Here is a 16,873-nt window from a genome sequence, read left to right on the forward strand (position 1 = left end):
TCCCATTTTGAATTTGCTGTTGGTAACATCATCAGTTGGTCCCATCATATAGAATTTAAATACTGTCTCAGACCTCTGTAGTCACCTTTATGAAAGCAAAAACCCTTCCGCAAAAATCATGAAGACTAATAAAATCAAAATAGCACATGGATTTTAAAAAAACGAAACAAAAAGAAAAAAAAAAACATACATCACTGCCTTTCTGCATATAAGTGTAAACAGCACTAGGAGTGATGTGCTGCAATACATATCTGCATTCAAAATGCACCCAAGTATTGTGCTGTAATGCACACAAGCAGTCATTCTTAAACTGTCAACCAAGTTCTGTAAACGTAAAGGCACTTTAAACTAACAACTACTCTGTGTTAGCATTAGTAGAGGCGTATGATGCAAGAAAGCAAGCTTATACAGCATAGCGAGGGGGGAAAAATCATTTGACCTATCCATTCACTCTAAAAGTTTGTCCAGTTCTTCCTTGAATTTATTTAAGGTTTCAACTTCCGCAATGACAGATGGAAGTTTGTTCCAGTAATCAGTTACCTGCTGGCTAAAGGCAAACTTACTTCCACACATCTATTTACAACCGTCTTTCCTTGATTTCAATTTATGCCACCTCAGGTTTGTAATCTGAGCAAGAGGAAAAATCCCATCAGCATTGAGCCTGCACAAACCATTCCATGTCTTATACACCTCAATCAGATCACCTCACAGGTGCCTAGTCTCCATTTTCTGCAATTTGCAGAACTTAAGCCTTTCCTCATAAGAGGACTCCTTCGTTCCCTCCCCAATCTTATTGCCCTTCTCTGTAATCATTCTAGCAATCTGCATCCTTCCTAAAATGAGGCCTCTTGACCTGTACGCAGTACTCAAGCTGTGGCCTGACTATTCCCTTATACAAAGGGACAATCACCTCCTTTTCCCTTATAGCAGAATTCCTGTATATCATTGACAAGACACCATGACCTGCTCTGGCAGCCTCTCTGCACTGCTCAGAAAATTTCATATCTGATTGCACAATTAACTCCAGCTCTTCTTTATTCTCTACCACCCTGAGTGTAGTACCACACGGTTGTTACATTTCTCTGGGGTTGCTGGTACCCTACCTTGCATTTGTCAATGTTAAATTTCAGTTGCCACTTTTCAGCCCATCTTCCCAACTTTTCTAGATCCTGTTGCAGTAGCATACTGTCATTATTGTCATTAACAACCATGCCAGCCTTTGTATCATCTGCAAACTTCGACACTAAGTCTGATATATCTTCATCAATATCATTCATAAATATATAAAACAACAATGGATCCAACACTGAATCATGGGGGACTCCACTAATAACATTAGTCTACGAAGAGTAGTGTACATTGATTACCACTCTCTGCCTTCTCCCACTGAACCATCCTTTTATCCATTGTAACAAATTTTGAAAATTGAAAGTTTTCAGTAGTGCTTGTTTTTGTTTATAGATTTGGCACACAGTTTTATTTGTTCTGTGCTTGTGTTGATGTTAGTGTATATATGTGAATAATTTTTTTTTAAAAATTTTATGGTTTGTTCTGATTTTGTGCTCAGCACAAAAGTAAGTGTTCAGTTTAAGCAATGAATTAAAAACTTAATTTTCAACTATTATGTACAAATTTTCAGAATGCTGAGAATGGTGAAGCGTTGATTTTTTTCGACGTTCTGAAAATTATGGCATGTTTGAACAGGTTTTGTCCCTTTTAGTGACACCGAACACATTAAGTGACTTTTCCTGCTCTTATGAATGAGTTGCTAGGAGCTCTGAATTAGTTTTGCTTATAACTTGGATTCCTAAGACAACAAAGAATGGTGACACGGAGTTTTTCATGTATGTGAATACAAAGAAGAAAATGAATCAGATCGGATCCTTGTGTACTGGGGTGGAAAGTCTTAAATAACCCTGCTGATGTTGCTGATCAATTGAATAGGTACTTTACATTGATCTTTACAGATCAAAGACCCTTCATGCTGAGGAGAGGCTGTGTAAATAAGGCTGTGATATATGAAATTAGTGATTTTTAAATCACAGAGAAGACTGTTTTTAGAGAAACAGCCTAAAGACATGTAAGACTTCTACAGTTAATGGCATATACCTAGTAATTTTGAGTGAAGACAATAGAGAGTATTGAACCATCATCATCATCATCATCAGCCATTTTCAATCCACTGCAGGATGAAGGCCTCTTCAGCAACTTTCCAGTTCCTTCTGTTTTGAGCACTGGCCATCCATTTACTACTCAGAAACTCATGAATTTCATCTATCCATCTCCGCCTTTGTCTTCCAGGTATTCTTCTAGCTCCTCTTGGGTACCATTCTGTTATTTTCTTAGTCCATCTGTCATCATGTCTTCGAGCTATGTGTCCTGCCCAAGACCATTTTAGTTCTTTAGTTTTGATAAGAATGTTCTTTACTTGAGTTTGCTGCCTAATCCATGTGTTTCTCTTCTTATCTAACAGTCTGATTCCCAATATAATTCGTTCCATTCTTCGCTGTGTAGTTCTTAGCTTCTCTTCCATTCTTTTGGTGAGTGCCCAAGTTTCACTTCCATAAGTCATGGTGGGGAGTATACATTGGTTCATTATTTTACGTTTCAGACAAACTGGGATATTGCTCTTCAGTATGTGACTATATTTCCTGAATGCTATCCATCCAAAATTTATTCTTCTCTTGACTTCCAGCCATTTATCATTATTACAGCTAATAACTTGTCCCAGATAAGTATATGACTCCACCTTTTCAATTACTGCTCCTTCAATCATTATTTCCCTTTCCGTGGCATACTTGTTCATCATTACTTTTGTTTTAGCCATATTCATCTTTAGTCCAAAATCCTTACTAACTGTGCATAACTGATTAAGATTTTCCTCTAATTCTTTGGGATCGTGGCTTATGACCACAATGTCATCTGCAAATTGTAAATGGTTTAGGTACTCTCCGTTCACATTGACTCCTTTCTGCGACCAGTCTAATCTTCTGAAAGCTTCCTCAAGGGCAGCAGTAAACAGCTTCGGAGATATTGTGTCTCCTTGTCGAACTCCTTTCTCGATTTTAAATTTGCTACTGTCTTTGTCTAGTCTAATAAAGGATGTAGCACTCTCATATATTTTCTTCAAAATCATAATATATGGAGTATCTATGCCTTGTCTTTCCAGTGCCCGAAACATTGCCTTATGCTGTATGGAGTCAAATGCCTTTTCATAATCCACAAATACCAGGCATAATGGTATTTTATATTCATTTGCTTTCTCCATTAGCTGTGATATTACGTGAAGGTGATCCATAGTTGAGAATCCTGTCCTAAAGCCAGCTTGCTCTTTCGGTTGATTCTCATCAAGTATTCTTTCTAATCTGTTAGTAATGACCCTTGTGAACAACTTGTAGATATGGGATAACAAGCTAATTGGTCTATAATTTCCAATTTCTGATTTATCTCCTTTCTTATGCAGCAAAACTATGATTGCATTATTCCACTGCTTAGGCATCACACCTTTTCTAATGCACTTTGTGAAGAGTCTTGCCAGTTTTTGTGTTATGTCTCTTCCTCCCAATTTTAACAACTCTACAGTAACTTCATCTTCCCCTGGGGCTTTCCGATTCTTCATTTTCTTCAATGCATGTTCTACCTCATCAGGAAGAATATCGGGTACGTCGTATGTGTTGCTACTTTGCAATCCATGTTCCCCACTGCTGGTATCATTCCCTCGCTCCTTGTATAATTCTCTATAGTAGTCTTCTGCTATTTGAATTATGCCTTCTCTGCTGTTTATAAGTACACCATCGCTATTCTTCAGTTTCAGTATCATTTGTCTTTCTGTATTACTGCTCATGGCTGCTGATTTAAATCCTTTGTTTTCCCTTAATGTTTGTTCTACTTTTCTTCTGTTAAATCTTCTTATGTCCTCTCTGAGTCTCTTTCTAATGGCTTTGCATAACTCAGTATACTCAATTTTCTCCCTGTCAGTGTTTTTCTTGTTCTTCATTTGTCGTCTTTGGTTCATCATGACAAGTGTTTCTTGACTAATTTTTTCTTCTTTGGATTTCTGTTTCCCTATAGGTTTCTTGGGCCGTATCACTTTCAGAAATTTGTAATATTCCTCGTCGATATCTTGGTCCTGAGCAGTCAGCAGAAGCTCAAACTTGTTCTTAAGTTCCAGTACATACTGCTTTTTCTCCTCCTCTGTTATTTCAAAGACCTTTGTATTATTTACTCTAGTCAGTTTTTTCCTTTCCTTTCCTACATCTATATGAAGTGTACATCTTACCATTCTGTGATCACTTCCAACATTTACCTTATTCAGGACGGTAACATTATTCACAATATATCTTCTGTTAGTGAGGATGAAGTCGATTTCATTAGTTGTTAATCCATTTGGACTCTTCCATGTCCCCTTTCTGTTCACCCTTTTCTTGAAAAAAGTGTTCATTACTGACAGTCCTTGAGATTCTGCAAATTCCACAAGGCTTTCACCTCTTTTATTTCTTTCACCAATTCCAAAATTTTCTATAGTTCCTCTTTCTGCACTGTTTTGCCTTTTTCCAACCTTAGCATTGAAGTCCCCCATAATAATAGTGTAGTGAGTTTTCTGCTCATCTAGAAGACTCTCAATTTCAGTGTACATTTCTTCAACCTCTTCATCATCATGGCTCGATGTTGGTGCATAAATCATTATAATATTTAGCTTGTACCTCTTAGAAATCTTGAGTATTAGTCTTGACACCCTTGGTGATGTACTTTTGAATTCCAAAATGTTGTTTTTAAAATCTTTATGGACCAGAAACCCAACTCCACCTTCACTCCTTTCACTGTTTCCATTGGTGTACAGCAGATTTCCACTTGATAAACTTATAAGTGATTCATTTCTTCTTCTGTATTGTACCATTGAGTATTGAACCATTGAGGTTAATTATGAGGGAATCATTAGACTCTGGAAAGACTGTATTGGATTGGAGACATACTGACACTTTGCCAGTACGGCAGTTCCAAGTGTGAAGCCCGTAACTGCAGACCAGTTAGTATGACTTCAGTGGTAGGGAAAATTGTGGAAACAATGATTATGAGTGTAATCCAGGTACATTTAAATTGAAATGAAATTCTGAAGGATACACATCATGGTTTTATTAAGGGAAAATCATGTTTAACTGACCTAGTAGGCTATTTTGACACAATTAATTGGATGTAGAGAACAATTTCTTTACTCATGAGCTGGATGGAAGGAACAATTTTGACATAGTTCATTTGGATTTTTGCAAGGCATTTGACTCAGTTGCTCATGAGCAGTTACTGTATAAGCTGGAACATATTGGGATTGCTGGAAAGGTTCTAAGATGAATTGCATGGTAGAAGGCAGAGGTGTGATTAATGGTTATCCTTCAGATTGGTCTGTTGTCAGAAGTGGGGTCCTCCAAGAATCTGCTCATAAATCTCTGTTGTTTCTGATTTTTATAAACATCATTGAAGTGATAGAGAGAATGATGTCAGAATTTGCAGGTGATGATTGGGAGAGTTATTAATGAACAGTGCCAAGCAGCACTCCTTCAGGATGACTTGAAATGAGTCATCCAATTTTTGATGATTAGGGAAATGTAAGTGTGGTGCTTTACTTGAACAGACTTCTGAGGTGTTATCCTGTTTTCAAGCTTCATTGCCTAATTCTGAAGATTTGATAATTTCATTTGATGATTTTGATTTGATTTAATAATTCTGAAGGTGGGTTGAGAATTGCAGAGAACACCAGAGCAGTAGAGGATAATAGGTTGGGATGCACTACAGTTTTTTGAACTGCAGACTTTTTAAACTTTGATATAATCACCATATACAAGTAGCAGTCATCATGATGGTTTGAAGTATAGCAAAAGGCATACACATGTCTATAACAAAACGATCCTTCTAATGTTGTCCTACAACTACCACAGCAGAAATGAGGTGCCCACAACTTGTCTTGATCACCTGTAGGCATTCCAAAATATAGGCTTCATATGCACTGCTGCAAAGCTTTATGTGACTAATGATATTATGCTTCACCTGCTTCGGACTTAAGTAATATTCATAAACACAGCATAACAGGTCTGGATTTCATTTACACTTTTCTTTGGGGTAGCTATAACCAACTGCAAAAAAAAAAAAAAAAAAAACCTTATTATACAAATAGTACAGGCTTTTATGTATCACAGTATTAGTATTTATTTCACAGTATTTATCACAGTATTTATTTAATACATATAAACTTTGCAAAAACATAAAAATTGTTGCCAAAATAATGACACTGTTGGATTTTTACAAAATACTTATAAGACACATTTAAATATAAATAAATTTTTTTTTCTTGCATATTGTAATTAAATCAATAACAAAAGGTTGAAATTTCTTGTGCAACCCTTACATTTCTCAAAATTTAGTTCCTATAATGTGAGGCAACTGTAAGTTGAAATAAGTTCTGAATATTTAGATGTTCATAGCATCATTATAAATGATGCTAGAACCAGGGGACATAAATTCAAGTTACGGGGGGAAAATGTTTAGATTGGACTGTAGGAAGTTTTATTTTATCCAGCGAGTTATAAATTACTGGAATAAGTTGCCTTCATAGGTGGTAGAGGCCGACAGTTTGGGGAAATTCAAAGGTCATCTGGATAGTACTTTCGGGTAAGGGAAGCGCATAGGATGATAGGTTTAATTTCCTTTTTATTTATTTTTTATTTTATATTTTTTTATTTATTAATTAATATTATTTAGTTTTTTATTTTATTTATTTATTTATTTTTTGTTTTTATAATTTTTTTGTTCGGATTTTTTTTTTTTTTTTTGGCTGGTAAGCCATAGGCTTTCTTGCACCATGCGGCCGTTACTAATACTAATACTATGTTAAAAGTGAAAGTTATCAAATTATATTGCAATGTAATAACCTTTATGTAAAATCAAATCTAGAGTTTCTTCTTTAAGAAACACTAGTTTTTGATTTTGTTGCATTAGCTCTGATAAACATATACATGACATAATAACTGGTTTTACCTATAATGCTGTGACATTATAAGTAGAATTACTTTTTTGCATTCCTCTAAATTGTAAAATTTATATTCCTGTAAAATCAACAGCTGTTCTGTAGAATATACTGTAATTAAACATAAATGTTCTGTTATGTAATAAATATAATTTGTTCATATTTCTAGGTATTAATTCCAAAATTAAAAGACCCCGATCCAAATCCTTGGGTTATAATAAGTGTACTTGCTGCAGTAGGAGAACTTGCACAGGTAAAGTATTATATATGTAGAAAAATAAAACAATAAAAAATAATAATACGTTGAAAAATAAAGCAATAACAAATAATATGTGGAAAAATAAATCAATAAAAAATAAAGCTGGAAATTTCTTAATATTTTATATTCAAAAAATGTTTAAAAATCATTCTATTTTAGAATTCTTTATTTTATTAATTTTAAGATCAAGCTCTTTTTAAAGATTGTTATTTTTGTTGTTTTTGTAAAATACTGATTATACAAATTCAAATAAAATAGCCTGATCTGTGTGTTGAACTAGTCTTTCTCAATTACCCATCTACAGAAGGGTTTTGCCAGTCTGTTAAAATTTTTATTGCCATGTCTCTTATGTACTGAGCTGCCTGAACTCTTAAGTGTGGCTTTGGCATCTACTGGTCTACAGTCTCTGGTACATTTTAGGTTGAGAATTTCTGCTTTAACCTATATCTGTGTGTATGGTTTAATGAAGTTTTTAGTAGTATGGAAATGAATCATAGAGTTTAGTACCAATGAAATTATCAATCTGTATCAGTAAAACACTACATATTTTGTGGGAGAACACAATAAAAATTGCACAGATAAGCCATCAGACCCTCTAGTTACAGTAATACCCCGACTTACGCGAACTCGGAGTTACGCGGTTCTTGATTTTTTCGTTTGGCAACGCTGCCGCCCACTATCTTCAAGGTCGTTTTTCATATGTTATCGATATACGGTGCGACGGCGGAGAATGAGAGCGAAAGATGAACAAAATTCAACTTTGCTGCTTTTATGTTTTTTATATCAGTGAAGGGGAAACACATTTCACCATAATAACGTAAAAACCAACACAATTCCAGCTATCGGTATAATCGCAAATGCAATTAGATCGAGTTTACTACCAGTTTATAACAGATTTCACTAGCAGAAACGCAACTGGACTTTTATTGTCTTATGGTAGTAACCCCTAGAAATGTGAGGTGTTAATAGTGTATCTCTGCCTTTATGGTGTTGTTTATTCAGTTGCTACATGCGCGCAGCTTTGTTTATGCATATCAAGCGTGCCTCCTCGTTTTGTAATTGTGCTTTATTCCCTAAAAATGAGTAAAATACTTAATTAAAAAGGTGTGAAAAGGAAGCGTCCTGGTGAAGACACTGCAGATTCAGAGAGAAAAAGAAAAGCAATTATCGATAAACAGAGGCGGACTGGATCAAAAATTCTTACCCGGGAAAATTTATAGTGGCCTCATACTATGGTTTATGGCCAAAATCACACTGGCCCACCGGGGTTTCCCCGGTAAGGCTTATGGCCAGTCCGCCTCTGTCGATAGAGAAAAAATATGAAATTGTGAAACGCTTTGAGCGAAATGAAAGACCATGTGATACTGCACGTGCTACAGGCCTAAATGAAGCAACGGCGAAAAGCACATGACAATTGCAAACTTGACATGTTGAAAATTGAAAAGGGCTCAATTGTAAAGGGCTTAAAAATTTTAGAAAACATAGACTCCAAGGAAGAACGCGTTATAGCTACAAAGCAAGGAATAAAAAAATTATTAGCTTGCTACGAAGAAATTCTGCGTGAAAAAAAGAACGCGCTGTGTCGTCAGACGAATTTGTTAGATTTTATGAAGCCATCGACATCGAAATAACTTTTTAACGTAAGTAATTTGTTTTTTTAATACATATTTTGTATTAATATGTATAAAGAACTGCAATTTTATTAATATTTTTCTTCTAAACTAGTGTTTATGTTAGTCCTTGGTCCCAATTAAGCAAAATTTATATGTATTTATATGCAAAGTTGTACCCCGACTTACGCGAATTCGACTTACGCGATTTTCGTCGGACCCACCTATCGCGTAACTTCGGGGTATTACTGTATTATATATTCTGCATAGTGAAGAAACAAAAAAATAATATAATAGCTTGCTGGAACTAAATGAAGATTGACTGAAAATAAGTAAAATTATAAAACTATAAATGGGCAGTGTCGTCCAAAATTAAAAGTTTTTGTTTTTCATTTGGAATCTTCTCATTCCTTATCCTCAGGCACTTGAAAGAACAGATTTAAAAACCAGTAGTGCTTAAGAATTATTATTGTACATTAAAACTGACAGTCAGAATATTATTTTAAATAGAACAATGTCAAACATGCTGGCCACTAGCAATAATAGAGACAGATCATATGTGTAAGTAGCAGAGACCTCGCTCTCTCTCTCTCTCTCTCTCTCTCTCTCTCTCTCTCTCTCTCTCTCTCTAGTTACTTGGATATCCTTTTAGTGTTTACTGATATGTTTGGACAGTTGTGTGTGGATGCTGTCCCTGTTTGAATTTTTGCATACTCACAAAGAAGACTATGTTGTCAAACAGTGATGAATATGTTTCTTTAGTTTCCAAAAAGATCATTATATGCAAAATTTTAGACAACATATATATATTGGCAAGTACACAGTTAAGCATTTAAAATCTAATATTATGATGGCTATTAATAAATAAGCTAAATAATAAGTTTAACACAAGAGCATTTTATTTGCTATTCATAATATGTAAAATGTAAAATCTTAGCATACATAAAAGAAATTCTTTACTATTGATGGGTATTTAAGATTTTTCCTTAGTTTGAACTTTTTTTAAAGTCAAGAACATGATTTATTCTTTCTATAAAGGGCTCTCCTCTGGCCAACTGTGCTTCTTAAGTTTACAAATAACAGCAGTGGTAGATTACACTGGTCAACACGTAAAATGTTACAAAATGAAAAAATGGGCCAAAATTATGGCTCATTTTTATCCAAATTTTAGCTCATTAGGTATCCAAAATTAAAAATTTATATCTTGGAACCGATTTATTTTATCCAGACAAAAAAGACATGCAGGCTAACTGCAAAGATCAATGAATGAATCACCATTGTGTGTCTTCATATTTCATAATTTTCTTTTTTAAAACCTGCTCCACCACTGAAAGAGTACATTTTGAAAGATTATTTTAAAGACATGAATTTTGGATCAGGAAATTTGATCATGATCAAATTGAACTGGTTTTTGTACTGTACTTCTACACCATACAATTAATGCAAAATATGCAATCTTCATTTTCTTGTTTAGTACTGTAGTACAATGTTTCCCAAATTTTTATGCTCAAGCACTTTTGACTTCAAAAAATAATCATGGATCCTCACATGATTATTTTACAATTAATGTACAAATTAAATGTTCTGGTACAATTAATGTACAAATATAAGTAATACTGCCAGCTCTGACATGTCTGTCGATTCGTCAAGTTGCAACCAGGGCTTACAATACCGGTATTTCGGTATTTTTAATTTATGAAATTGGGATACCGGTATTCCAAAAACAAACGTTTTTCTCAATAAATTTTGATGACAATTAGGTGCAATAAAGTAAGGAACAATAAACTTTTATTGCAATAAACTTTTATTGCAATAATAAATATTCTGAAAAAAAAAAAAACAATAAAATACAGTTATTCTAAAAACAAAAAAATACATATTGTTAAGGCAAAGTTTAGCTATGTTTAAGCATCCACGCTACCTGTCCGAATAAAGTGAGCTCTTAAGAAACATACGCAATCAATAGTATGATCGTTTAAAATAGATCTAATTTTGGTGACCCGGGTGCCAAGCGATTGACTGAGCGATTTCTCTTTGTGCTTTCACTGTGACTTTTTGATAGGTGAATTCTGCGTTCTCTTTTACGTTCCTCTCATTGAGAAATCCTTTTATTTAGTAGCTCTTGTATCAAAAGTATTGGTAGAGAGCAAGGAAGGAAAGTAACCTTTCTTTATTTTTCATATCTAATAAACTAACTCCTACTAATTTCGCTTGGTCACTCCAGGCACTGCTCCTGCCTCCCCGTGGTGGGGCCGGTAACCTTGGCAGAAAAGTTCATCTGCCAGGGGCTAAAAGGAACCAAGATAGAGCAAAATATGTTTCCCTCTTTAGAACCGACAAGCAGTCGGCTAGACACAGAACACAAACATGACTCTTCACAAGCAAAGAAGTTAAAAACCATTTCCTCTGCGACCGAGTTTCCTGCATTTTTAATAATGCATTCATTATCAGAACAGTCTCTTAGTAAGCTATCCCCTTTTCTAATCCAAAAACACTTGGAAAGTATTGCAGGGTCTCCCAAGATGGTTAAGAGATTGCAATCAGGGGACTTACTAGTAGAAACTGTCAACTGCAGGCATTCTGGAAAACTCTTGAAAGTGACAAACTTTGCTAAAATTCCAGTAAAGGTAACTCCCCATGCAACCCTAAATACATCTAAGGGTGTTATATCTAGTTGGGCGCCTCCGTAGCCAGGTGGGAAGAAGCAGCAGTGCGTAACGCACGCTTCTTGATTAGACCGGGGTTCGATCCCGTCACCACCAAATATGGGGATGCGGAAAGATCAGGGAATGATCACCGCATATTCCCGGAGCAATATGGCCTTAGTTGCTAATGCTCCTAAAAACCAAATAACAAACAACATATCTAGTTGGGACCTTTTGAATGTGACAGAAGAAGAAATTAAAGAAGAGCTAAATGAACACAATGTAATTACTGTCAAAAGAATTATGACTAAAAGGGACAATATACTCACACCCACCAGAAATATCATTCTCACCTTTAACAGTCCAAATCTACCCTTATTAGTAAAAGCAGGATATCTAAATTGTCGCATTCGTCCTTATATTCCTAATCCGTTGAGATGCTATAAATGCCAAAAGTATGGCCACTCTCAGACGGCATGCAGAGGGAACCCAGCTTGTACCAACTATGGATCTTCTGATCACAGTCAAAATGACTGTTCGACAAAAGAAATGACTTGTCCTAATTGTAAGGGTAACCATCCTGCTTACTCTAAAACATGTGAGAAGTGGAAAATGGAGAAAAAAATTATAAAATTTAAAGTCGAAAACAAAGTTAGTTATCAGGAAGCAATAAAATTAATTGCACCCAGTATACCTAATCGTACATATGCCAGTATTGCAAAAAAATATCAAACAATAGCCACGCAAACTGATGTTACTGTTCCATCCAACTTATCAATCTCCGACTGGGCTCGAGCTGTCCTTTCTCAGCAGCAGTCCAATATCCTGAAACACTCAGACCAAGCAAGTAATACGCCTCTTACGATTCCAGCAAAATCTCCTCATTTGCTAGTGATGGCTACTACTCCAAATAATCCTAGTTCAACTTCAAAACAGATTATTCAGGACACATCGATGGATCAAGAGTACTCATCCAAACAGGAAGATCCAATTCTTGAAATATTGCAGAAGAAGAAGAAGATATGGACACAGGTCGCCCCACCTTTCCAAAAAGAAATAAACCAAAGCCAGAATGCCACAAGACAGCCACGTCAGGTACAGCTTCTTCTAAACTCAAATAATGCCTTATATTTTACAGGAATTTTAGAGGCTTTCGAGGCAACATCGACGACATTCAGTACTTAATTAGACACTACTCTCCAGTGGGTTTCTGTCTGCAGGAAACCTATTTAACTGCTCAAATTTCTGTTTCTATAAAAAACTACTCACTCTATCGTAGAGATCGGAATACATCCGACTCTGCTCGTGGTGGTGTAGCTATTTTGATTAACTCAAAGATCCCTGCTAGCCAAATCATTCTTCAAACCCAAATTGAAGCCGTTGCTGTGCGTCTGATTACTCAGATTGCATTTACGCTAGTCTCAGTTTATCTCCCACCAAACAATATCTACTCTTATAAAGATATCGAAGAACTTTTAATACAGCTACCCTCCCCAATCTGCTTGCTAGGGGATTTCAATGGCCACCACCTTTTATGGGGATCCTCTAAATTAGATAGACAGGGCCGAATGATTGAAACTCTACTAGATAAACAGAACCTTACCATTCTTAATAGTGGTACACACACCCACATACAATTAACTATTGGACAGACTTCTGCAATTGACCTCTCGATTTGTTCTCCGATACTGTTTCCAGTCATTCAGTGGTCAGCTATGGATGATCCAGTGGGAAGTGACCATTTTCCAATTATCTGTAACCTGCTCACTACACAATCACATTAGACCACCCCTGCAGAAAATGGAAATTTTCTAAAGCCAAATGGGCCAAATTTCAATCAGCAATCATTCTGGACAAAGAAACTATTCAGTTACAACCTATAGATAAAGTAACTGATTATATCACATCCCGTCTTTTAGTTGCAGCAAAATACTCAATTCCAATATCAAACCCCCAACCCGACGGCACTTCAACTACTGGTGGAACGACGAGTGCATGAAAGCAAAGAAGGAAAAAAATAAAGCATTCAATTTATTCCGTCGATTTCCAACGACAGCTAATTTAATTAGCTACAAGAAGCTAAGAGAAAAAGTGTGGTTCATTTGCAGGCAAGCCAAAAAAGATTCTTGGACTCGGTTTGCATGTACTATCAACAGAAATACCGAAGGAAATTAGACAGCTTTCTGGGAAGTTTCCAAACATCCCTTCCCCAATTCTTTCATACAATGGGCAAGAACTCTCTGGTCCTCTAGATATAGCGAATGCCTTGGGTAAAACCTTTGCCAAAGTCTCTGCTGCATCAAATTACACTCCGAAATTCCAAAAAATTAAGACCTACACTGAACAGAGGCCCATCAATTTAGAACTTCACTATCACTTCTGTATATCAGCCTCTTGAATATTGTGAACTTTTACAAGCCATCAGAACAACACGAAACAGTGCAGCTGGGCCAGATGGCATATATTATGTCATGCTGCAGCATCTCGATGAGCAAAAATTACAAATGCAGCTAGTCTTCTTTAACCGGATCTTCCTGGAAAATATTTATCCAACCTCTTGGCACCATGCTACAGTTTTGCCCTTTTTGAAACCTGGAAAAGATTCTTCCAGTCCTAATAGTTACAAGCCAATCTCTCTGTCAAGTTGCCTTGGTAAAATTCTTGAAAAAACGATCCACAATCGACTCAGCTGGATCATTGAAACTGAACAACTACTGAGTAATTGTCAACATGGCATTTGCAAAAATAGGTCCTCTCTAGATCTGATAATCAAGGCCGAATCTGAAATTCGCAATGCCTTTGTGAAAAACGAACACCTTTTCATGGTCTCCATTAATATAGAAAAGTCATTTGATACTACCTGGCGGTATGGCATTCTCAGTGACCTACATAATCTTGGTCTACGAGGCAACCTGCCTATATTTGTTAGGAACTTCCTCCAGAGCCGTTCTTTCCAGGTTCGATACCAAAACTCCCTTTCTTCTACATTCTTGCAGGAAGAAGGAGTACCACAGGGGTTGGTTTTGAGCGCAACCCTATTTTCCATTAGAATTGATTCCATTTCAAAAGAACTTCCAAATACTGTAGAAGCCTATCTTTATGCTGACGATCTCTCCATTTCTTGCCATTCTCAGAGCATGAGATCCATCGAACGGCAATTGCAAATGGCCCTCAATAAAATTCAAAAATGGGCTGATTTCAATGGATATCGGCTTTCCCTTCAGAAAACAGTTGCGATCCACTTTTGCAATCAACGTAAATTACATATAGACCCTGAACTTTGGATATCAAATTCCACCATCCCGATTGCCAACAATATTAGATTCTTGGAATTAATATTAGACAGCAAGTTAAATTTCTTTGAGCACATTAAAGTAATATGTACTACCTGTCTGAAAAAGCTGAACATGCTAAGAGCTCTATCTGCCCAGTCTTGGGGAGCAGATCGTACAACTTTGCTGCTCTTATATAGAGCACTGATTAGATCTCGGTTGGATTACGGTGCCCCAGTTTATGATTCTGCTGGCTCGATCCTGTACAACACGCACCGAGGATTGCTCTTGGTGCTTATAGGACATCACCAACCTATAGTCTGTATATTGAAGCCCACGAGCCCCCTCTGTACCGCCGCAGAAAAATGTTACTACTTAAATATGCAGTCAGAATATGAAACTGTTCTCCGCACCCCATCCAACCCTATCTCTTTAATCCACCATTTCACAATCTCTATAGAAATAAACCAAATAAAATATGACCAGCAGGCCTATGGCTCCTTGAAATAGCACAAAATTGGAATGTTCCTCTCCAGAGTAGGCAGCACAGAAAGAATTATTCTCACCCACCATAGATTCCATTTCCTCAACCAGCCTGCGATAATTATTTTCTCCAGTGGGGAAAGAATTGTTTACCGACTCTGAATGTGCAACAACTCCATGCTAGCCATATTCAAAACTATTTTGACTTCTTACCGATATATACTGATGGTTCCAAATCTCATTCAAATGTTGGAGCAGCAGCAGTGTTTTCCTCTGCTATCATATCAGCCTCTCTTCCACCTGAGTACAGCAGCTTTTCAGCAGAATTATATGCAATACAATTAGCTCTAGAAAATTTGACTCTTCACCCATCTGCAAAATATTTAATTTACACCTACTCTCTCAGCTCAATTAGAGCAACAATGCAGAATCTCTCTCATAAGGATCACCCTGTATTAAATCAAATCAAGTATTTGCTGTTGAAAATTGAAGATTGTCAGCAACGAGTGAACTTTTGCTGGATTCCAGCACATTCAGGCATCAAAGGGAACGAGTTGGCTGATATTTCTGCTAAAAATCCATCAACACTAGACTTAACCTCTGTCTTTATTCCAGTTTCTGATTATAATATTATAATTCAAACAGCATACCATGCACTATGAACAGAGCTATGGAATAAACAAACAAATAACAAACTTTTCCAGTTGAAACAGGACCCAAAATTTTGGCACTCATGCATTCAGACAGTTCGGTGAGAAGAAGTGGTACTCGTATGGATTAGAATAGGACATACTCATCTAACTCACCTCCATCTACTCACAAGTGATGATCCTCCTCATTGTTCACAGTGCTCTGAGCATCTAACAGTCGGCGCCTCCGTAGCCAGGTGGGAAGGAGCAGCACTGCATAGCACACGCTTCTTGATTAGACCGGGGTTCGAGCCCGTCACCACCAAATACGGAAGAGGCGGAAAGGTCAGGGAATGACCACCGCATATCCCGGAGCAATATGGCCTTAGTTGCTAATGCTCCTAAAAACCAAATAAACAAACAAACAAACAATCTAACAGTCAAACATATTTTGATTGACTGTCCACATTATCAACAACATCGAACTTCAATATTTAATTCTCTGGCTAATCTCCGAGAACGGATAACATTAAATGATATCATTGGTGAAAATGCCAATATTAATGAACTTTTCTGTTATTTGAAACAAATAGGAATGTATGAACGACTATGATTAGTTTCTGGCCTGAAATGAGATTGAACTGTCTTCACATTAATTATTTATTTATTTTTATCTTTTCAACATTCCTATGAATAGGCGCAATATAGCCAAAGCAACTTGTGCACCATTAAACACCCACACACACACACACACACACACACACACACACACACACACACACACACACACACACACACACACACACACACACTAATTTTGGTACGTACAGTATTTGATTAGCAGAAAACGACCTTTCAGATTCTTTTCTGGTACTATTGTACTGAGATAATCGTAGACGATCTCAGTCCATATTTTCTAGGCTTTGAACTTTTTTAGCAAAAATAGTTAAAAATATTTCA

At 36.4% G+C, this 16,873-nt stretch overlaps 1 protein-coding gene across 1 annotated transcript in view; it reads left to right on the top strand.

The window, feature by feature from the left end:
* The window catches only part of mTor (serine/threonine-protein kinase Tor), a 704,297-nt gene that overhangs the window by 205,842 nt on the left and 481,582 nt on the right, over nt 1-16,873 (top strand). Inside the window, exon 17 of the mRNA XM_090387576.1 lies at nt 7,185-7,268. Within this exon, the coding sequence (XP_090243702.1) occupies nt 7,185-7,268 (84 nt within the window). The remainder of the gene's footprint in view (nt 1-7,184; nt 7,269-16,873) is intronic.

The sequence above is a fragment of the Mastigoproctus giganteus genome, chromosome 13, assembly GCF_048544385.1.
Source record: "Mastigoproctus giganteus isolate SK-2022 chromosome 13, ASM4854438v1, whole genome shotgun sequence".
NCBI lineage: Eukaryota > Metazoa > Arthropoda > Arachnida > Uropygi > Thelyphonidae > Mastigoproctus > Mastigoproctus giganteus.